The following is a 22,283-nucleotide window of genomic DNA, read 5'->3' as shown; positions in this document are numbered from 1 at the left end:
AGCCACCCAGGTGCCCCTCTATTTTTCAACTTTTTGAGGAACCTCCATGCTCTTTTCCAGAGCAATATCCCACCTTCTTAAGCTATCAGGAGTATTAAACACAGAAAGCACCTTGCCGTGCCTGATTTATTGTAAGCACTACTTTGTGCCTGGTAGGTGAAGGCAAATTCCCCCAAACAAAACGGCTTAGAGTCTGAGAGACTGGACTTTTTCAGTCAGTTAGAGAAAAAAGTTGAGAGGAGAGCGTAAGGTACGCTTTCTCAGCTGGGGAGAGTGGCTAACATTAGCTGGGATGGAGGTATGTGGAATCCAAGAGGTCAACTGGGAGAAACCTGAACCAGTCAGGGTAACAGTCAAACCCTAAGAGGAAACTCTGCGTCTGCAAGGAACACAGCAACTAGAGGGCAAGCAAGCCGTAACAGAGTAACCTGATTGTAATAGTGGTTTATGATCTCATAAGCTGTGAAGACAAGGATTTCTGTATTTTTCACTGATGATTCCTATCACCTAGAATAGAGCCTGGCCAGAGCAGGTGACCAAAAAGATGTGCAGAGCCACTGGATTACCATGCCTTTCCCATTATACACCCCAAATTCCAGAGCCTGGCTATCCACTGGAACAATGGCACACGCCACTACAAAAAAGCTCCTGAAGACTGGGGACACAAAAAAGCCTGGGCTCTATAGTGACTGCAGAGAGGAAATTCTTAACATTTGTGGCAAGCTGGAGCGGGAGGCCTTCTGTGGTTCATTTCTTTCTAGTCACCAGTCTGCTAAGTCTAGATCAGAAACTCAATCCTGTTCCACTCCCAGGCCCTACTTATAAGGCAAGTGAGAATGTCCCCAAGCCCTGTTCAGCTGTGGCCTTGAATTTAATACGCACACACACCAGGAAAGGTTAAGGAATTTTCTTTATTTTTTACAAATTAAGACTATGTAGATTTCATATATTTCTGAATCAAAAACACCTTTGTCTTCACAGTATGAGTTAGAGAATGCAGCCTGAGCTGAAAACCAAGGAACTAGAAAAGAAAGTGATAATTACAGTGATTACTGTATTAAAAACCTGTTAGGCATTTTCTTTAAAAGTCATTTTTTAGATCTTGTCATTCTTGGCACTGTTTCTAAAGAAAAACTCCTTTATCCCAAGCAAAAAAGCACAAGAGGTGGAGTCTGGCTTCAAGAGATTCAACTCAGATTCTCAGGCCTTGCAGAGAATCAACAAATGTATGGAGAGTGCTACTGGGCATTTAATGGAAAGTCCCTTTATTAAAAGTTCTCAAGCCAGAGGCTGGAGGCAGCAGCTAGGTCAGAGGGCAGCATCCTCTGCAGATGCCAGCCATTCCTGGCAGCACGGCTCCCCAGAAATACACACACCCTGGGGACAAACTGCTTCACAGGACAGCACAATGACATGGTGCACCGCGAACCAGCAGCCATTCAATCTGCGTGCTGCTTGTGAACAGGGAGAACCAAAAATGGTATCCTACTGGCAACAAGCTTTTGATGGCTCAGTCCCGTTCCACGGAAGCCCTGTGAACAGCCAGAAACATTAACTGCTCTCCAGGCTGCCTAACCTTCTGTGCCAGCAGCCTGTGGCAGCTCCCTGGGAAAGCTCCAGGGATCCCTATTAGTACTGGCCTCTCACACAATGACCGAGCTGGAGGGAATCATTCGTTTTGCAGGTTTGGTCACCTGTCCCTGGATGGAAGGCTATGGATTCTGGGAACAGGTTGCAGAGACCAAAAACTAAAGTGCATCTGTAAAATGAACTTTTATCTACTGCCCGGAATCTCTGGCCTGACACTACTGGCGTCCAGGCGGGAGAAGACAGAAATGCGCCGGACTGCTCTGAATGCGGCCTCCCAAGTCATCACAACCCAGTTCTGCAGCTCTCAACAATGAACCATTCAGCTAGCAGCATCTCCTCCTACTTGCCTCACTGCCCCAAACAGGCCAACTAGGTTTGTCAGGCAGGATTAGTTTAAATAAACTTACCCCCAGGCTCAACCATTCCCCTTCCCTATCCTTCCTGTCCTGGGATCTTCAATCAAGGCCAGGTGGGAGAGGCCACTCAACAACTAAGGTGATAAAAAGTAAAGACAGGGGACGTTCAGGAATTTTATGCTCTGTCTTGCCATACAAAACCAGCCTTTTCGTAAATACCTGACAAGAATCAGTCTTTCCTTTGTGCTGAAATCCTCCAGCCCCGGGGATGGAAAAACCTGCAGATTCCCTGAGGGTGAGACCAGGGACAGGGAAAGGGAACACAACAGTCCACATTCCTTTTGGGACAGCAAGACAGAACGGTATGTTTGTCAGACCCGCCGCCGCTTGGGCAGCTCAGAGGAAGCAAAGCATCCGCCAGAAGAAGCTCTTCATTTTCTTCATAGGGGTTGACAGCAGCTCAGATGTAACGAGCCTGAGGAACAAGAGGACCACCAAGCTCCTCTCCGACGGAGAACACACAGCCCAGTCCCACCAGGAACTGTGCACAAACCAAACGATGCTGAGGAAGAGCCAAAGCAGCTCGACTGAAAGTTCAGGCGCACCTGATGAAGCTTGGGTAGAAAGCGGACTCCTGGAGTTTACTCTGCTGTGGGTCCCACTCCTCATCATGGTGACCGGCTGCCCCAGCAGAGGGAGAAGCTAAGATGGGCTAGACAGACAAGGGAGTGGGGAAGAACCCCAGGAATATGAAGCCAAACTCCAAACTATATTTTGCTAATCAGTTTTTTGATCAAAAAATTCAAAATAGAGAAAACCACAAAGTACAAAAGCTTTTCTGATGCTTTTCATTATCACAGAACACACCACCTGCAATGTGTGCGAAGAGGAAATGAGGGGTGGAGGGAAAGGTCAAAATGGGAAAGGCTGCATGGTCATTTCACTTCTTCTCTTTCTTCTTGTCCTAAAAATGGAGAAAAATTACCCAATTAATTTTTGGCATCTGACGTTCAACCTAAAACACTCGAGTGAGCCAATACCTGGCTGCCTTTGGTTAGGGAAAGGAAGGGAATAGGACAATAAAAAGGAAGGAGAAATACTCCCTCGGTGTGGTAGGAACTGAATCTTAACCACCTTCCACTGATGGTCCCTCAAGCTGTTGACAGACCTGACGGGAATAAAAGTTAAGCAGGTGCTCCCACTTCTACCCCAAGAACACTCCTGGTTTACTCATAACCACCACAGCTCCAATCTCAACCCATGAAGGCTCTAGACTGGCAGTCCACCCTAGAAAAACTACACAAGAGGCCGAGACCAACTTTCCATTAGCCCAAGAAGTGTAAATCCCGGGCACAAACCAAACCCAGAAATAATCCAGCCCAGTGAACTCTTCATCCCATCCTAGTGGACGCCAAGTTGATTGTTTTGGCTGAAACCTGCTTGGTGCTCTGTCTAGTCATGGCACAGGTGAGACCGAGAGCCACCAATCCCACCTCCTCACCGGCTTCCACCGCCACCACACAGTCTCCTGTTCCCTAAGAAGGTCTGTGAAAAACCCTCATGGTTTCGTTCGTTGACCTGCTGCTGGAGTAGACTATGTGTGACACTCACTAACCATACACAGAATATTCTCTGGAAACAAGACCAACAAATGAATAAAACCAATCTACTTCTGACACATATTTATAAAAGCCAGTATTAAACAAGTCCCCTAGAATATCTTTTCCTGAATCATAACTATCTTCACAGCCTTTAAATTCTTCATATACGAGATTGTTCCTTGCTGCCACTTAAGCCCCTTTCCCTTTTGATACTAATCTTAGGATTTGTTTTGGGTTTTTTTTTTTTTTTTCCAATACTTTATTTGACAGACAGAGATCACAAGTAGGCAGAGAAGCAGGAGGCGGGGCGGGGGGGAAGCAGGCTCCCTGCTAAGCAGAGAGCCCGATGTGGGGCTTGATCCCAGGACCCTGAGATCATGACCTGAGCCGAAGGCAGAGGCTTAACCCACTGAGCCACTCAGGCACCCGTTTTTCTTTTTTGGTTTTTGTTGTTGTTGTTGTTGTTTTTTAAAGTAATCTCTACACCCAACGTGGGGCTTGAATTTATAACCCTAAGATTAAAAGTCATATGGTTCACCAACTGACCCAGCCCTTGTTTTTTTGTTTGTTTTTTTTTAAAGATTTTTTTTCTTTTACTTGTTCTTTTTTCATCATGGGCTAAAAAAGACTTCTGGTTCACCTCTTACTTGGTGGCCTGCCTTACGGTTAACCTAGACCTACACACTATGTCAGTTTTCAAATCTGCAGTCTACACAGATGCTAAGTTCAGGTGCCATTCTCTCATCCTCAGGAGCAGGTGGACTAACCTTCTCATTCATAGCCAGGATCATCATGAGTTTTCTGAAGAGAGTAATGAAATCTAAGAAGAGGTCAACACAGTGCCTGAAATAGAAGAACCAGATTACCAACTGGCTCATCCCACCTTCCTTTTCCACAGCCCACGGAGCAGCAGAGCATAAAAACCCCTCTCCCACCCTATGAGAGAGCTTCGCCAATACTCCAACACCCACTAAGTAAAACTCTGAGGTCCGAGATTCTTTTGAAATCAACAAAGCCATCAGCCCAGGTAAAAGCAAAGCTGAGCTTTTAGACTCTGCAGGGGCCTGGACTACCATTAACTAGTTAGGAGGCTCAGAGAAGATTACATTTTTTAAAAGTTACATATGAAAAAGAATGTGTATCTTTCATTATTAAAGGTTTAAAGAATATAAAAATACAGAGTAAAAAGGGAAAGATCCTTTCCCTCTTTCATGCCTAGAGATAACCACTATTAAAAGTAAGGATAATTAAATGCGTCTTAGTTCAATTTTAAAAAGAGCTGATGTCTTTCAGGAATTGAGGGAGACTATGCTATTTGGTTCCCATCCAAAACCATGGGCATCCTACCATATATGCTCCCAAAGGCTGGCCATGAAGTCCAGCCAGCACCACCCAGTCCACTCTTACCCTCCCAAAAGCCACATAAAGGGAGGCGGTAAAGACCAGTTTTTCACTCACCAGATATAATCCTTATCTCCATTTTCAGCCTTTTCAATAATGAGTTGAGTATCAAAAAGGACAAAGCCACACATGACCACCAGCCCCACATACAGGTTCGCCTAGTAAGAGGAGAATGAGATGAGGTTACCATGTGGAAGACACCACAGAAGGGAAAAACCCAGCTGTGCCTCTTTTTGGCTCTTGGTTGTTTGAAAGCATGACAAATGCTAACCCTACTGGCATTAACGTTCTTGGGAACAGAAGGCTATGGTAAAGACCACATTGCTTCCCTAAGCACAACTCTGCACTGCCAACAAAGTGAGCATTCTGGAAGATTCTTAGCCACCTTGCTTTAGGGTGGAGCAAGTATAAGATGTGCCAGGCAAATGGCTGCTAGAAAGTTATAGCCAAGTTTTACCTGGAAAAGCCAAATGGATCCAAAGAAAAGGTTCCCCAGGGAAGACAAGAGCATCAGGCTCATGGCTGACATCAAGACACCTGTAAGAGATGACAAAAAGCCATGCTGAGAAAAACAAAAGTGAAGGAAGACAATCCTATTAAAGCCTTTCCTTACTTACCAACCTTCTCCCGACAAATTAAGGCTTTCAATTTCAAACCAACAATCCCAAGAAAGTAGAAAGTAGGCAAAGAGTCTTAGCGCGAATTCTGACTAAAGCAGAGACTCTGATTTCCAATCCACACTTACCTCCCAGAAAGAGGTAGCTCCGGCGCCTGGCATAGAGGGCGCTCAGGGTGAAGCAGGTGAAGATCATTGCTGTGCCCATGAAGGCGGTGGGAAGAATGCTGTGAGAGGAAAACACCATTAGACTGAGGGCTACAGGTCTGCAAAACTATATGGAGGACGTATATTTGCAACGATAAAGAGACATAAGACGCTACTAGAACACTTACCTGGGGTTGATGGCAATGCACAGCTCCAGAGCAGGGCCCAGGCCAACTCCTAGAAAACAAAAGCCCCAAAACACAGTATTACTGTCAACTCCTGAAAAGGACCCTAGTCCAAAAGCTGACCATCAAATGCACAGGCATGCCCCCGCTCCTAAAAAACCAAAACATATACACTGAAATAACTAAATCTCCACTCCTCTATCTGCCTTGTTTTCCAGAGAACATACACATGACTGAATTATTTGTTTACAGACAGAGCTACAAACCTGTTCTCTGAGCTGAAAATCATGCATGGCCCAGGATGGATACACATTAGGAAAAAGAAAGCAGGCAAGTCAAACATTTTTGAGCAAAGCTGTAAGGGTGCATACTCCGAAGAGGAATGATGTGAGACCATAATGTGGGCCAGATCAGGAATTAGAACAGAAGGATCAAGAGCAAACCAGTGCCTTGTGGCCAGCCTTTTGTAGAAAAGGCCCGAGTGGTTTTGCAGGTGGACACTTGCCAAGAGGAAGGTGCAGTGGCAACCTGTTCCAGCCCCAGCATTTCCTCTACTCTTGCTACTCTCTCCTTCTGCTAATTCCACCCCTTAAAGCCTTCAAAAACTAGCTTTCCATATTTAAAAAATCTTAATCTCCAAATCCCTTCCTTTCTATTTCAACACTACGTAGATGAGACACACTCAAAATGAGATGTACTAAGTCAAAGCAAGTATTTTTACTCTATAGCTTGAGTCCTGTTTTCCTTAACGATAATTCTAGAAGGGTGGTGCTTTTATTTTATTTTATTTTTTTAAATCTTTTTTTTTTTTTTTTTACGATTTTATTTATTTATTTGAGAAAGAGAGACAGTAAGAGAGAGCATGAGCGAGGAGAAGGTTAGAGGGAGAAGCAGACTCCCCATGGAGCTGGGAGCCCGATGTGAGACTCGATCCCGGGACTCCGGGATCATGACCTGAGCCGAAGGCAGTCATCCAACCAACTGAGCCACCCAGGCGTCCCAGGATGATGCTTTTAATTCTTTTCCTGAGAATCAGCAAAGTGCTCTGCTGGATGGATTTCAATGTATGGCTTTAATTAACTGCCCGCAAAGTTGAGAATAAATTCTCACAGGAGTGAGTTGCAGTGTGAGTCCAACTAAGTTAGAGTTTCAGGTCTAGCCCCACGTCGACCATTAACAAGTTATGCTACCTAAGCTCTTGAACCTCATTCATTCAAGAACACAAATGCTTATTTTTGAATACAAAGGTAGAAGTCACAGTCACTAGTCCTAAAGAGCAAATCCCCTGGGCAGAAAAGATGCACCTCTATGAGGTGAGAAAGCAATACCAGGCAAAATACACTCAAATACAAGACTGATTAGCACAGTGTGCCAGTTGGGGTGAATCAGAATACATACAAATCTGGGGCCCTAGTCTAAAGAGATGCTAGATACAGTACCCCCTCCCACCCCAAATTAGCCCAATTTCTAACATACCTGTAAGGAAAGCAAATCCAGCAAGAAGTCCCAGTCTTTTTTGCTCGGTTTCATGGCTATGAGGCGTTGTCATCAGCCAGATCATCAACCCCAGAGAGCCCAAGGCAGAGAGCAGGCCAGCCTGTCAAATCCAGAGTTAATAATGAAGTACTGGAAATACCAAATTTATTCTGCAGACCTTACTGGGATCAAATATTCATCTGAACTTCCAATATTTCCCTCTAACCTGAAGGTTGTGGAAAGGCAGAGAGGGCTAAAGAGAAACTAGAAGTCCTGCAGGACAGGGCTAGGACGACTGTGGTGGATACTAGAGGCTCTTCTTCTTCTTCTTTTTTTTTTTTTTTAAAGATTTTATTTATTTATTTATCTATCTGACAGAGATCACAAGTAGGCAAGAGGCAGGCAGAGAAAGAGAGGGAAGCAGGCTCCCTGCTGAGCAGAGAGCCCAATGCACGACTGGATCCCAGGACCCTGAAATCATGACCTAAGCCGAAGGCGGGCTTAACCCACTGAGCCACCCAGGCGCCCCTAGAGGCTCTTCTGACCCAGGTAGTCCATCAGCCACAACTTCCCAAGTCAAACTACAAATCCTGTCCAAGAAAAAGATGAATCAAAGTGACAAGTGTCTGAAGCACTTTCTAATCTGTAGGACAAGTAGGAACGATCCCTTTTTGATCACTTTAACACACACACATAAATATATATACCCATACAGAGAAAAATGACTGAGAGGTGCTAGAGACTGAATGCTTATGCTCCCCCCAAATTCATGGTTAAATTTTAACCCCCAATGTGCTGATATTTCGAGGTGTGTAGGGGGTGGAAAGGAGGGTCTTTGGAAGGTGATTAGGTCATGAGGGTGCAACCTTCGTTAGTGTCCTTACAACAGAGATCCCAGAGCTCCCCTGCCCCTTCTGTGAAGATGCAGTGAGAAGACAGTCATTTACACGGGAAGCAGGACCTCCCCACACAACGTATCTGCTGGTGACATAACCTTGGACATCCAGCCTCCCAAACTGTGATAAACATTTGCTGTTTAAGCTACTCAGCCTAGGTGTTCTGTTAAAGCAGCCTCAATGGACTGAGGCAGAGTAAGAATCAAAATGTTAGGTTATGTCCGGGTGGTTTTTTTTTTTTTTTTTAAAGATTTTATTTATTTGACAGAGAGAAGTTATAAGTACACTGAGAGGCAGGCAGAGAGAGAGAGAGAGAAGGAAGCAGGCTCCCTGCTGAGCAGAGAGCCCGATGCGGGACTCGATCCCAGGACCCTGAGATCATGACCTGAGCCGAAGGCAGCGGCTTAACCCACTGAGCCACCCAGGCGCCCCTTGTCCGGGTGTTTTTATTTCCTTCTCATCACTAGTCTGTTTTCTAAATGCTCTACAATGAACGTGCATTAGTTTTCTAAGAGAAAAAAAAATTTTTTTAAAGATTTTATTTGTTTATTTGACAGAAAGCAAGACAAGAGAGCACAAGCAGGGGGAATAGCAGAGGGAGAGGGAGAAGCAGGCTCCCCGCCAAGCAGGAAGCCCGATGCAGGGCTTGATCCCAGGATTCTGGGATCACGACCTGAGCCGGAGGCAGACGCTTAATGACTGAGTCACCCAGGAGCCCCAGTAAAAATATTCTTTAAAAAAAGAAAGAAGAAGAAGGAGGAAGTGGGAAAAGCTATAGTCAATTAGAAAGAGAAGAAAACAATGAAGGAGGTATGTACATACTGGAAGTTCCTTCCTTCCTTTAAAAGCACAGCTGGTCTTCATTTCTCACAGTTATGGTCTATAAAGTTACTGTGAATAATGAATTAATAATACTGAACAACTGCTCTTGAGAAAAATAAAGATTTAAATTCTCACATACCTCTGCTTACATTTTCTTCAACTGAAAAATACATGTTTTATGTGTGTTTATGTTTAAGGACACTTTATTTGATATATACGGTTGGTTCACCAACCTGTAACTCATGACCAACACACCATAAACTCAAGCCTGAACAAAGCTTACCTGATACACATATTTTCTCCATAAGACACATCACAGTCTCAATGTACTTTTTTCTTTTTTTAAAAGATTTTATTTATTTATTTGACAGACAGAGATCACAAGTAGGCAGAGAGGCAGGCAGAGAGAGAGGAAGGGAAGCAGGCTCCCCACCGAGCAGAGCTTGATCCCAGGATCCTGAGATCATGACCTGAGCTGAAGGCAGAGGCTTTAACCCACTGAGCCACCCAGGCGCTCCTCAGTGTACTTTTTTTTTTTTTTTTGCACTCAGGAACACTAGACAGCACTCTAGCACTATGCCTGGGGTCCATTTTAAATAAAGATATCACCACCAAAATCACAAAAATGCAAAAAATGTAGCACTACATAGACCATGAAAAAGATCCTTGTTTATACTACAAGAGTTTGAAGCAGGGCAGTGTGGCACCTTGTTCAACCTCAGCTGGAATACGGCTGTATGCAACTCAAAGTTTTTGCCGTTTTGCTTAGGACTGCGAATGTCTGCAAAAGCACCGTAGGTACTGACTTTAGGGTTACAAATAGATTTTAGCAAGTAGGTAAATTCATAAACATAGAATCCATAAATAATGATGATAACTGCATTTTACTACATTGCTTAAAAACAAAACAACAAAACGAAACCAAAACACACACACACCAAAACCCCCTGAAAACAAAGAACACCCACAACCGGAAACCAAAACGGCCACTCTTGCCTAGAAATGCTAGTATGTTTTAGTCTAAACTCCAGGGATCAAAGTCTTATTCTCTAAGTATCTAGACTAATTTTTCATACAACCCCTGCCAGGAGATGCCTGAGCACAGGGACAGTTCTCAGTATTGCAAATGCCAACACAGACACACTCTCTGCACTTACACAAAAAAGGACATTTGCAAAGGCCAAGTCATGGTTAGTGGGAACTTCAAACTTTTTGATTATTCATCAACTGTCCTTTTTATTCCTACTGGCCAACTGAAGGTCTCTTTCAACACAGGAAGGTGAGTTACTGAAGGTTCTCATGCAACTATGCAGATGTAAGTGCATCAGCAAATAAAATTAAGTCAAATCCTTGAAGGTCTCGGCCCTGCCTCTCCTGATAATCGTACAATCAGTGGTCTGTATCTAAGAACCCCATAATCACAAGCAAATAGAGAAGGGAGGAAAAGATAAAAAGGCTACTGTGTAAACCCCAGCACACACACCATGCCACAACTTAAAGGGCTGGGGTCTTACGTATTGCCTGCACACCATTCCGTGTCCACGTTAAGACATTGTTTTCAGCACCTAGAGAGGGCATATCTACCAGAAAATTTAAATGGCTCCGCATGTCCATAGTTACCAGCTGGCTCTGGCTGAGTTCAGATCACAAACTACAGAAAAGGATTACAAAGAGGTACAGGCTTGCACCACCCTGCTGTGCTAGTTTCTACATTTACTAAATTTATGCCACATACATTTGCCATCTACATTTACTAAATTTACTAAATTTATGCCACAGCAACACTAGGAGAGAAAGTGCTCTTACCTGAAGGAAGTGAGTGACCACGTGGACATAGGCCCCCGCGGCCGCCACGAACATACAGAGGGCAAAACTGGCATAGACCTTCTTCAGGTGCTGCTGTGTCGATGGGGTTCTGGGAAAGAATGTTAGTAACAGCCATTATTCTAGGACCAATTTCATTTCTAAGCTAATAATCATTTCCCTCTCTTCTTCCCAGGGAGTATGTGTAAGTTATAATCTAAAAAAAAGAATGCCTTGAAAATAGATGAATTGAGAATCTTAAATGCAGGGTAGGAGCCAAAGGTCCCAAATTATGAATAATCAGTACCCAAACTAGAATATCTAAATGGTTTCTTAGTGACTACAGGCAGCCTTTAGAATCTAGGTGCTTTCTGGGGCGCCTAGGTGGCTCAGTGGGTTAAGCCGCTGCCTTCGGCTCGGGTCATGATCCCAGGGTCCTGGGATCGAGCCCCGCATTGGGCTCTTGGCTCAGCAGGGAGCCTGCTTCCTCCTCTCTCTCTGCCTGCCTCTCTGCCTACTTGTGATCTCTCTCTGTCAAATAAATAAATAAAATCTTTAAAAAAAAAAAAAAAAGAATCTAGGTGCTTTTATTAGATCCTCTGGATTCTAACAAAGTTAATATGGTAGTTAATACATATAAAAGCTAATAAACTAGGAAAAGGAACAAGATATGAAAGGAAATATAATAAACTAAAGTCAAGATCATAACACTTACATGTGGGAAAATTTTAAGAGTGCATCAAAGTTGATCTTCCGATCAAATATGTTCATGATGCCAGAGTCTGTGGGACACAGCCTCCGCTCTGTAGAATTAAGGATAAAAAGAAGGTTATTTTACAGATACAAGGACATACAAAATAACATAAACAACTTTCTCATGAAAAACAGCAACATCCAAGTTTGGAAAATTAAAGTTACCTAAAATCCCACTGTCCTGATGCAGCCACTTTCATTTTTATGCATTTCCTTCTAGGATACATTTGCAATTATACTCCACCATTTTAAAGGACACAGAAGAAATGAAGCCATCTTCTTCTCACAAACTATTTTCTTACTACCATTTGATTTCTATTCCTTCAGAAAGTAACTGTCCCTTTAATAGATAGTTTCTTCCCTTGAGAAATTACCAGTTAGGAGTTAGTTAAAGGAACCCAGTGACTGGAACATAAGGTGATATTTATTTTTATTCTATTTTTTGATGGAAGGGAGAGGGTAAGGAAGAGGGAGAAAGAGAATCTGCAGCCTCCACCCTGAGATCAAGACCTGAGCCAAAATTAAGACTGGAACTTAATTAAGCACCCCTACAACATAAAGCAATTTTATGTCACTGTATCGAGATGCTATGGAATTCTCTCAGCAAAGACAAAGAACCTTAAAAGGGGATAGAGGGGGGAGGGAGGAAAGAAGGAGCTGGGCCTGGTACTAGGTCCTGAGTTTAATTTTTTTTTAAATCTTTTAAACAGATTTTATTTATTTATTTGACGGAGAAATAGAGAGAATGAGCAGGGGGAGCAGCAGAGAGAGAGGGAGAAATATGCCCCCTGCCGAGCAAGGACCACCCCCCCACCCCACCTCCACCAACGTGGGGATCCCAGAACCCTGGGATCGTGACGAAGGCAGGCACTTAACCGCTTAAGTGACTGAACCACCCAAGCGCGCCAGGTCTTGAATTTTAAATATATGCATGTAGAAACTTTCCATCCAATGCATGTTAAAACTGAACTGAAAGGGATTTACAATTAAAAAAAAAAGAAAAGTTCCTCTGTGAAAAAGTAATTTGTGCAGAAATGAATTTTTTTTAGATAATTTCATAAACTTTACCACAGAAGAGTTGGAATAGTACAAAGAATTCCTAGAAACTCTTTACCCAAATTTTCCGTTAATATTTCACCATAGGTGCTTTATCCCCTCTCTATGTAACAGTATATAGAGACTAAAATATTTTTCTCTCGACCTTACAGGTACCCCTAAGTATTTCTGTGTACACCTGAAAACCATAATCAAAACCAGGCAATTAACACTGACACAATACTATTATCTGATATATACACCCTATTCAGATCTTGCCAACTGTCCCAATATGTCACAGAAAGGACATTTTTAACTGAACTATACCCAGGTTACATGCCATCAATACCATCAAGTTGAGATCTTAAATTTTGTTCCCTCCTCTACTGCACATGCAATCCTAAAAAAACAAAAACAAACAAAAAAACCTACACTCAATCTATAGATTAAAAAAAAACAACCCGGGGCGCCTGGGTGGCTCAGTGGGTTAAAGCCTCTGCCTTCGGCTCAGGTCACGATCTCGGGGTCCTGGGATTGAGCCCCGCACTGGGCTCTCTGCTCAGCAGGGAGCCTGCTTCCTCCTCTCTCTGACTGCCTCTCTGCCTACTTGTGATCTCTGTCTGTCAAATAAATAAATAAAATTAAAAAAAAAAAACCCAAAAACCTAATCAAGAATTTTCATCTTTCCTAAATATCAATCTTCTGCAATCACCTAGATTCTTATTAGACCCATAATGCCTATTCATTTCAAATTGACCAAAAAACGGGAATGGGGTGGTATCAAAACACAAAGCTAAGTAGTTTGAAAGACCAGCCAACTAGTCACACCTATCATAATGAGCACTTAGCCCAATACTCAGCAAAACTAATCTGGGCAATAAAAATTACAATCCCAAAATGACTCGAGAAATCCTGCGCCAGTGGAAAGATGCCAATCTTTTGGTTCACACACATCATTACCATTTGTTTCCTGAGGCTGCTCTCTCACAAATGCAACCATTACAATGGCTAGCTTGCTCTCTCTTGATTTCCTTTTTCCTTTCCCACTAATATCCTACTCACCTCAATTTTTTTTGTTACTTCTGTTCTTAAGGATGGATATACAGTGAGAAGCTGCAGAATGTAAGCTGCTCACCCCTCTAAGTCACAGGGCTCCCGGCCCTCCTGATCTAGATGGTGCAATTATTGCAGTCTGTTGCAGGACCAACCAAGGTCTTTCATAACCATGATGAACTCACATCCTCTAGAGAGCACACTTACAGGATGGCAGAATCCAGCACCTGGGAAGTGTCTTTGTTCAAGGCTTCCATTAACACCCTTAATGACATCCCTAGACAGAACTTGCAACAATTCTGAAGCAACCTTCAGAGCCAAGTTTCTCAGTATTCGCAACAACAACACTGAAGCACCTCTTGCTTCCAATTTCAAGAGTTAAAAAAAAAAAAAAAAAAAGGACTGGGGAGGGGGATTATGAATGGGTTTAGCAGTGTAAATCCTCAAATACCCAGGGGACTGTTAGTCAGAAAGGGGCAACAGGCTGTAACCAGACCCCACTGTGTGGAAACAATGGGAGGGAATAATGTCAGAAAGTCCTCTTTCCCAAGTTTGCTCTCTGGCATTTCCCAGGGGGTACTGCCTCTTAAAACTGCTGATGGGAGGGGCGCCTGGGTGGCTCAGTGGGTTAAAGCCTCTGCCTTCAGCTCGAGTCGTGATCTCAGGGTCCTGGGATCAAACCCCAGGTAGGGCTCTCTGCTGAGCAAGGAGCCTGCTTCCTCCTCTCTCTCTGCCTGCCTCTTTGCCTACTTGTGATCTCTGTCAAATAAATAAATAAAATCTTTAAAAAAAAAAAAAAACTGCTGATGGAAAAACCAAAACTATCAAAAGGTAGTGAGGACATGAGAGAGTATCAAATAGCAATTTCTCCATGATTTAATATTGCCTTGTGGTATAAAATAAATAAAAAATAAACCAAATAAAACCAGTTTTCTAACACCAGTACTTATTCTGGTGTTCTACTTTAAGTGCAATATGTAAGAATCAAATTTTCTAGAAACAAAGGCACACAGCAGTTTTTTTTGAGAGTGTGTGCATGTAAACACACAAGTATTGGGGGGGGGCAGAGAGGGAGAGAAGATTCTAAGCAGGCTCCAAGCTCAGTGTAGAGACTGATGCAGGGATCAATCCCATGACACTGAACATTATGACCTGAGCCAAAATCAAGAGTCAGATGCTTAACCGAATGAGCCCCCCAGAAGCCCCAAGGCATATAACAATTTTAATGATAGCTTTGTAGGGGAAAAACACAATAAATAAAGTATACATTTATTAAATGACATAATATGTACAGGACACAAGTTATTTCAGAACTGTTAAAACATGGGAAGGTGGGCGCCTGGGTGGCTCAGTGGGCTGGGCCTCTGCCTTCAGCTCAGGTCATGATCTCAGGGTCCTGGGATTGAGTCCCACCTCGGGCTCTCCCACATCTGCTTCCTCCTCTCTCTCTCTCTGCCACTCTGCCTACTTCTGATCTCTCTCTGTCAAATGAATAAAATCGTAAAAAAAAAAAAAGACATGAGAAGGAAAAAGTTAGGTCTTAGAATCAAGGAAATGGGATAGTTCACTCTATGTTCCAAACAGAGAGGAACTACTGTACAGATGAGTAAAGAGTCAAAAGGGTTCTTAAAGTTTTGCCAGAGGGATTAAGCTAACCAAGCTTCTATCTTAGCCTCAACTGCTCAACTGAGCCACCCAGGCACCCACAATTTTTTTTAAAGACTTGATTTATTTATTTGACAGAGAGATAGAGAGCATAAGTAGGCAGAGCAGCAAGCAGAGGGAAAGGGAGAAGCAGGCTCTCGGGTGAGCAGGGAGCCTGATGTAGGTAGGGCTGGATCCCAGGACCCTGGGATCATAACCTGAGCTGGAGGCAGCCGCTTAATCAACTGAGCCACCCAGATGCCCCAAAACAATCACAATTTTTTAAAAAACCCTTACCTTTGAAAGATAAAAGCCTGCTGATTATTGGGCAGCAGGCTGCCTTAATGTATACAATTTAAAAACAAAAGCAGAAAGTCAGGGGCACCTGGGTAGTTCAATTCGTACAGCCTCCAACTCTTGATCTCAGGGTCATGAGTTCAAGCCCAATATTAGGTGTGGAGCCTATGTTAAAAAAAAAAAAGTATTTTTTTTTAGAAATACAGCACCATCCCAGGGTCCTGGGATCCAACCCTGTATCAGGCTCTCTGCTCAGCGGGGAGCCTGCTTCCCTTCCTCTCTCTCTGCCAGCTTCTCTGCCAAATAAATAAATAAAATCTTAAAAAAAAAAAAGAAAGAAAGAAAGAAAGAAATACAGCAAGTCAAAGAAAGATTATTCACACATTTAATTAAACATTTAGTTTGTGAATTATATGGTTCCTCATTCCTGTCATAATTCGACCATTTGGAGTCCTCTTCCCACATAGCCAGAAGGAACCAACTGATACTTAAGAGAAGAAAAACCCTATATGGTTATTAAAAAGCTTGGGGGGGGGGGGGTGCGGGAGAGGCAGCAGAATTTTTTTTTTTTTTTTTTTTGGAAGTTCTTCCTACTGAAAAGCTTTCAGACTCTGTATAACCAAGTATCTAGAATAGTAGGTAAGAGCTTGGCTTCCTTAGCTGTGTGACCCACACCAAGTTTCTGGCACTTGAACCTCACTGTGCTTTAGTTTCTTCATTTGCAGAAAGTAAAATATAATAATCTCTACTTCATAGGCTTGAGATTGATAATACAAATAAAGTGCTTAGAACAGTGCTTCATACAGGGGTGCCTGGGTGGCTCAGCTAGTTAAGCATCTGACTCTTGACTTAGGCTCAGGTCATGATCTCAGGGTTGTGGGATCAAGCCCTGCATCAGGCTCTGTGCTAGGCATGGAATCTGCTTAAGATTCTCTCTGCCCCTACCTCTCCCTCTGCCTATGCCCTTCTTCCCCCCCACCTACTATCTCATGCATACGTGCTTCCTCTCTTTAAAAAAAAAAAAAAAAATAGTGCTTCATACATAAGGCTGGCTCCATAAGTTAACTATTGTTGTTACCAGTGTAAATACTCATTACTCTTGTGTCTTCAGTGCATTATTTTCCCCTAGTTTTATAAAACACTTATTGTAGGTCTAATTTTCATATACCCTATATATTAATTTTTTTAAATATTATTCGACCACTAACTCACAGCTAACTATATCCTGAAGGCTTAATATTTACCCAAATAAATAAAATTAAATTGGGGGAGAGGGAAGAGTCTAAGAAACTTATCAACTAGAATTTAAAGGAATTTGATAAATCTTTTTACTAGCTGAAGTTACTTTTGTTTAAATGCCATGTCTCTCCTTGGGCACATTTATACCGCACCTCCTGTCCCACTGGGCCACAAGGTGTTTTGAGACACCCTAATAACCACTAAGTGAGAATCCGTTGTGAAAGAGAATTTGATGAAGTAAATGGTCATTAGCTTGATGCTTTCCTTGTCATCCCTAAAGGTAGGTCAGTTTGGTTTCAGGAAGTCCAAAGAACTGTTTTGACAGGCCTGGGCTCTGGTGGTCCTAGATATGAACCCTAGATGTCCCAGCCCCTCCCTTAATTTGGGCCCAAACAGGCTAGCTAGGTTAGCTAGCTAACACTGGATCCCGTCTCTCCACGGTGCTGCCGGAGAACCAAGCCAGTAACTCAAGATGGAATGCCTACAGCCTTCAATACATTATTGGTTTTTAAAGATTTTATTTATTTGACAGAGAGGGACATAGCAAGAGAGGGAATACAAGCAGGGTGAGTGGAAGTGGGAGAGAAGCAAGCTTCCCACTGAGCAGGAGCCCCAACGTGGCACTGGATTCCAAGGACCCTGGGATCATGACCTGAACTGAAGGCAGATGCTTAACAACTGAGCCACCCAGGGGATCCAATAAATTATTTTTTTATATTGGGTTTTGACACTACTGAATCTCTCTATAACAAGTGTTTGATAGACTGAATCATAGAGAGGCCCCAGTGTCCTAAATATACTCATTTTCCAGTGTAAGCCAGTAATCCCTCCCGAATAACAACATATTTAGCCCAAGTGAGAGCAAGCATAGATGAAGATAAAGAGCACACCAATTCAATTCTCATTCCTGAAGATCTTTTTAAGTGTTCTGGAATCCAGTTCATTGTGCAGAACCTTGAGAGCAGAGCTTGCATCTGATTCAGCTTCTATCCCCCCATATTTAAGCACAACCAGGAGTCACCAAAGCAAATGCAGACCCCATTACCTAATCAGGAGTGTTGCAACCTCAAATCAACACTTCCCAGCTGGCTCAAAGGGGAACTGATCTTAAGGAGTAACTTGAGTGGCCCTAAAAGCCAATCTCTAGTCTTTCTCTCCGTGGTTTGAACACTGTCTTTGGAAATCAAAAATGTGTTTAATACCAAAGCTACTTCATGAAACTTGGTTAGAAACTCTGGGAGGGCGGGGAGCACCTGGGTGGCTGAGTTAGTTAAATGTCTGCCTTCGGCTAAGGTTGTGATCTCAAGGTAGTGGGACTGAGTCCCACATCTGGCTCCCTGCACTGCAGGGAGTCTGCTTCTCCCTCTCACTCTGCCCGTGCTCACTCTCTCAAATAATAAATATATCTTAAAAAAAAGAACTCTGGGGGAACAAAACAGGGTGAAGTGGAAGACTCTACTAACATCTTCTACAGTCAAGTCAAAGGGGCAAAGAAAATTTAGCAGACAGAACATCAAGAGAATACTCAGTATTTTCCCAAAGGAGACTAATACCCTTGGGTAGTTTATGAAATAAAGTGAAACTTCAGGTCAGCAGCAGTACTTTCTATAATACGACATTTCTATAAAACTTTACAACTTTTAAAGTGCTTTTATATACACTATCTCCTTTGATCATCACACCAATCCATAAAGAAAGGGCAAAAATGATTAGTCTCACTTTAAAAAGAAAGTTCCAAAAGGCAGTGTTAATAGTGGCAGGAGCACTGGCTTTGGAGTCACAAATCCTACCATTTTCTACCACGTAACTCTGGGAAAATCATTTCGCCTAAGGTCATCTGGGCTTTCTTATCTGTATGATAAGGATGATTAAATAACACCAGCTCTACCAAACTTACTGAATGCCAGTAAAAAAAAAAAAAAAAAATCTGTGGGACAGATAAAAAGTACAGCATAGAGGAAAGCAGTCAACGATACTGTAACAGCCCCATATGGTGGGACCGTAGCTACCCCTGCGGTGAGCACAGCATAATGCACAGACTTGTTGAATCACTATGTCCTTCACCTGAAGTAATGGAACACTGTGTCAACTATACCTCAGTTAAAAAAAAAAAAAAAAAAAAAAAAAGAGGAAGAAAAAGAAAAGCTGTGTGAAATCACTGTGAAGTGCTAAAAAGACATTAGTATCGACTTACCAACACCACAAAGTTAACACAGTAGAGCCAGAACCACATTAGGGGCCTTATGACCTCTAATGCCTGGTGCTCTCCCTACTATTATGCCCTATAGTAGAAAAGCAAGTTTTCATGAAGGCAGTTCCAGCCACAGGCCAAGAGAAATTTTAAAAATATTAACACATGCTGATTCTTATTACACTTCTCTGTATTTTTCAGCACTTCTATGGTAAGCTTGAACTATATGCATAACCAGGAAAAAAACAGAAATGCTGACTAATATCTAGACTAATTTCACCTTTCTTATTCTTAGAAGAGTAAGACTTCAGTCACATCAATTGCACGAAAATGAGAGGGGTTCCTGGGTGGCTCAGTCGTTAAGCGTCTGCCTTCAGCTCAGGTCATTATCACAGTGTCCTGGGATCAAACCCCACACTGGGCTCCCTGCTCAGGGAGAAGCCGGCTTCTTCCTCTGCCTCCCCACCTTGTACTCCCTCCCTCAGTCTCTCTCTCTCTCTCTCTGGCAAATAAATAAATAAATATCTTAAAAAAAAATAGTAGGGAAGGGAGAGAGGAAGAAAAGAGGGTTCACTCAGCCATGTTTCCACAAGATGAATAATGGAAGAAGGAAACTGAATACAAATTACAGAGAGCGTTTCTCAAGAATTTCACCACTGTATCCCCACTGGAAGAAAATGGTAGAAAATCTAAATTATAAACATATTCTTGAAGACAAAACAAGAAATACTGGACAAGAGAAATAAACCACCAAAGAGAGTAAACCTAGTAATAATTACAGAAGTAAGTGTTATCTGCAGAAGCCAGAAGAACTCGGTTATGCAACGGAAATAATCTTGCTTGAACTGAATTCTTAAACTACACATTCAACCAGAAGATAAACTAAACCTACATATCAATAAATAACTAGAAAAGTCTATTCACCATTAACTTTCAGCCTTATAATCTTTGTATTTCAGGCACAGTCAGTTCTTGTACTGAGTTACACATTCACAAGTTAACTATTGCTAGAACAGTCTCAAGTTCAAAGAGGTTTTTGTTACTGTTCTTCGGTCAGTGAAAGGCTGAGGGGGTAGGCAATGGGCTGGCACTGAGTAACAATTCCACACTTGATAAATACACAAAAATACCAAAGCCTTCTTAATACCATAACTCCAACAAGTAGGTCCAAGAAAAAAACGTCCAACGACGCCCTTCCTGTGCTCACTCTGAGAAAGACGCCCACAAGGCTCGGGACCAAGCAAAGCCAAGGCCACCTCACCTGTCCAAAGGTAATCAATCAGACCGGAACGGGGCTGGAAAACCAGGAAGGATCTTCTCACCTCCTGCCTCTGCTTTCGGCTTCCAAGGAACTAAAAAGCTTCGCGTGTCACAGAGGAGTGTGACATCACCCGCCTGGCCGTGACAGGGCAACCTGCCTGACCAGGCCCTTTGTCCCGGCCCTCGCGGCTCACCCCCAAGGGGCCCAGCCAGAGGGCCCACAGCAGAGAAACAACCAGTCGGGTGAAGCAGGGGTGACCACAAACGCGGGAGGTTTCGCTTTCATTAGCCTCGGAAGGAAGGGGTGGGGGATGTGGCCTGAATTCAAGTAGTCGAGGCTGGGCCAAAGGGCTTCAGCGCCTACTCCTGGAGGGTGGGCGGGGGGAGGGGAAGAAAAGGAACGCAGAGTAGGAGGAAGGAAGACGGACTAACAGGGACCCTTGGCTAGCACTCGCGTTCACAGCGGGAGCCTCGACGTCCCCCAAAACCCAGCGGACGCTCCCCAACCCCTCCCCCGCTCCGGTACGGTAGGGTTGCGCATGCGCAGTACTAGTTCCCGAGCTTCTCCCCTCCCTGCGCAGTCCAGTCGCGGAGCAAGGCCCCATTCCCTGAAGGTGCAGTCTGTCCGAAAACCGACACTATTCCCACTCTTGCTCAGACAATAATCGCCAGCCCCCTGTCCATTTCTCCGCCTTAAGCAGTCCCAGCTTCAGACGTACGTTCTTACCAGCCTCCTAAGATCCCACACAGCTCTCCTCACACCGGATGTGCTTCTGACTCTCCCAGAGTCCGCTCTAGACTCTTTACCCAAGCGTCTGCCCCTCGAGGGAAGCTCCGCCCCTGCGTTCGGCTTAAGGCCAGTCCTCATTGGCCCCTGGCCGCACCTCTGCCTTCCTATTGGATTTACGTGCGTAAACAACGGCGGCTTACTTCAGTACCATTAGCTGATGCGCTTGTCGATCAAGACTCGGGCCACCAACCGGCGTCGTGGTAAAAGGTCTCCGCCTCTTCCTCCGTAGTTACGTAGGACCGTGGTCTCAAGCCGCCCCTAGTGGAGAAAGTGAAGAAGGGACAGGCCCCACCCAAGATACCTGGCGTGTCACCGAGCCCCCGCGACGCGTGACAGGATAGCGCAATCAAGTCCCGGGATTCTGGTTTTATCCTTCTCATGGAATGTTAAAGGGAGATAGAGATTCGAATAACTCGTAAAAAAGGCCGATCTTCCTTGAATCTAGCGGGCCTTAGGCTTCAGAGCACTTTTGAGTCTCTGCGAATCGTACGTGAATGCGAGGAGCACATAGCAGTCCCAGTCCTGCACCGGAAACACCGACACCCTCTAGCCCAAGAGGTGGTCTTGGGGCCGCGTGCGGGGCTGTTGGGCTTCCAGGGTCATCTTGCCTGCTTGGAGGAGAAGGCAACAACTTCACAGACACTCCGGCCTGTGGAAGTAGGGTGGATGGGCGAGGCAACGAGGGCGGCAACCCGGCAGAACTGCCCAGGCCGCCCGGGAAGAAACTAAACCAAGGGAGATCAAAGGGCTGAGCTCCCCAAGAGCTTGTAGGGGCCAAGAAGCACCACGGTGCGAGAACTTCACGTAAGGAGGTGTGAAGCCAATTAAAAAAAAAAAGTTCCTACACTATCAATGTTTTAAATTACTTTTTTACTATTTTACCTAATATCTCTATAAAAATAGTACAAAATTGACATATGAAGAGGCAAAGAGTATGTAGACCCAAAAAAATGTAGAAAAGGAGAGCTTATAGTGGTTGCCAGATAAAAATATTTTTTGGGTTTTGTTTCCTTTTTTTTTTCTGAATTGTGTGATGTTTTTCGTTTTGTCAGCATCTTAAAATGGGCAATGCTTCTATTTCTCATTATAAATAAATATTGACTATTATATAACTTCATATTCTATTTC

General features: G+C 43.6%; 1 protein-coding gene across 2 annotated transcripts; it reads right to left on the bottom strand.

The window, feature by feature from the left end:
- Positions 1-892: 892 nt before the first annotated feature.
- On the bottom strand, positions 893-21,200 carry TMBIM6 (transmembrane BAX inhibitor motif containing 6). Of its 2 annotated transcripts, none has more exons than XM_032348125.1 (10): positions 21,093-21,200; positions 11,609-11,696; positions 10,897-11,005; positions 7,373-7,493; positions 5,900-5,948; positions 5,694-5,791; positions 5,406-5,485; positions 5,006-5,106; positions 4,315-4,390; positions 893-2,910 (listed from the first exon to the last, which is right to left on the bottom strand). In XM_032348125.1, the coding sequence occupies exons 2-10, from the start codon at positions 11,662-11,664 to the stop codon at positions 2,887-2,889; spliced, it is 714 nt and encodes a 237-aa protein (XP_032204016.1). In that variant the 5' UTR covers positions 11,665-11,696; positions 21,093-21,200; the 3' UTR covers positions 893-2,886. The 2 variants fall into 2 exon arrangements, with proteins under 2 accessions (XP_032204016.1, XP_032204017.1); XM_032348126.1 differs by having other exon boundaries at positions 21,085-21,191.
- Between the last annotated feature and the right edge of the window lie 1,083 nt (positions 21,201-22,283).

The sequence above is a fragment of the Mustela erminea genome, chromosome 6, assembly GCF_009829155.1.
Source record: "Mustela erminea isolate mMusErm1 chromosome 6, mMusErm1.Pri, whole genome shotgun sequence".
In the NCBI taxonomy this organism is placed as follows: Eukaryota; Metazoa; Chordata; class Mammalia; order Carnivora; family Mustelidae; genus Mustela; species Mustela erminea.
The sequence above is the reverse complement of the archived record's forward strand: the minus strand, read 5'-3'. Positions and strand labels throughout refer to the sequence as shown.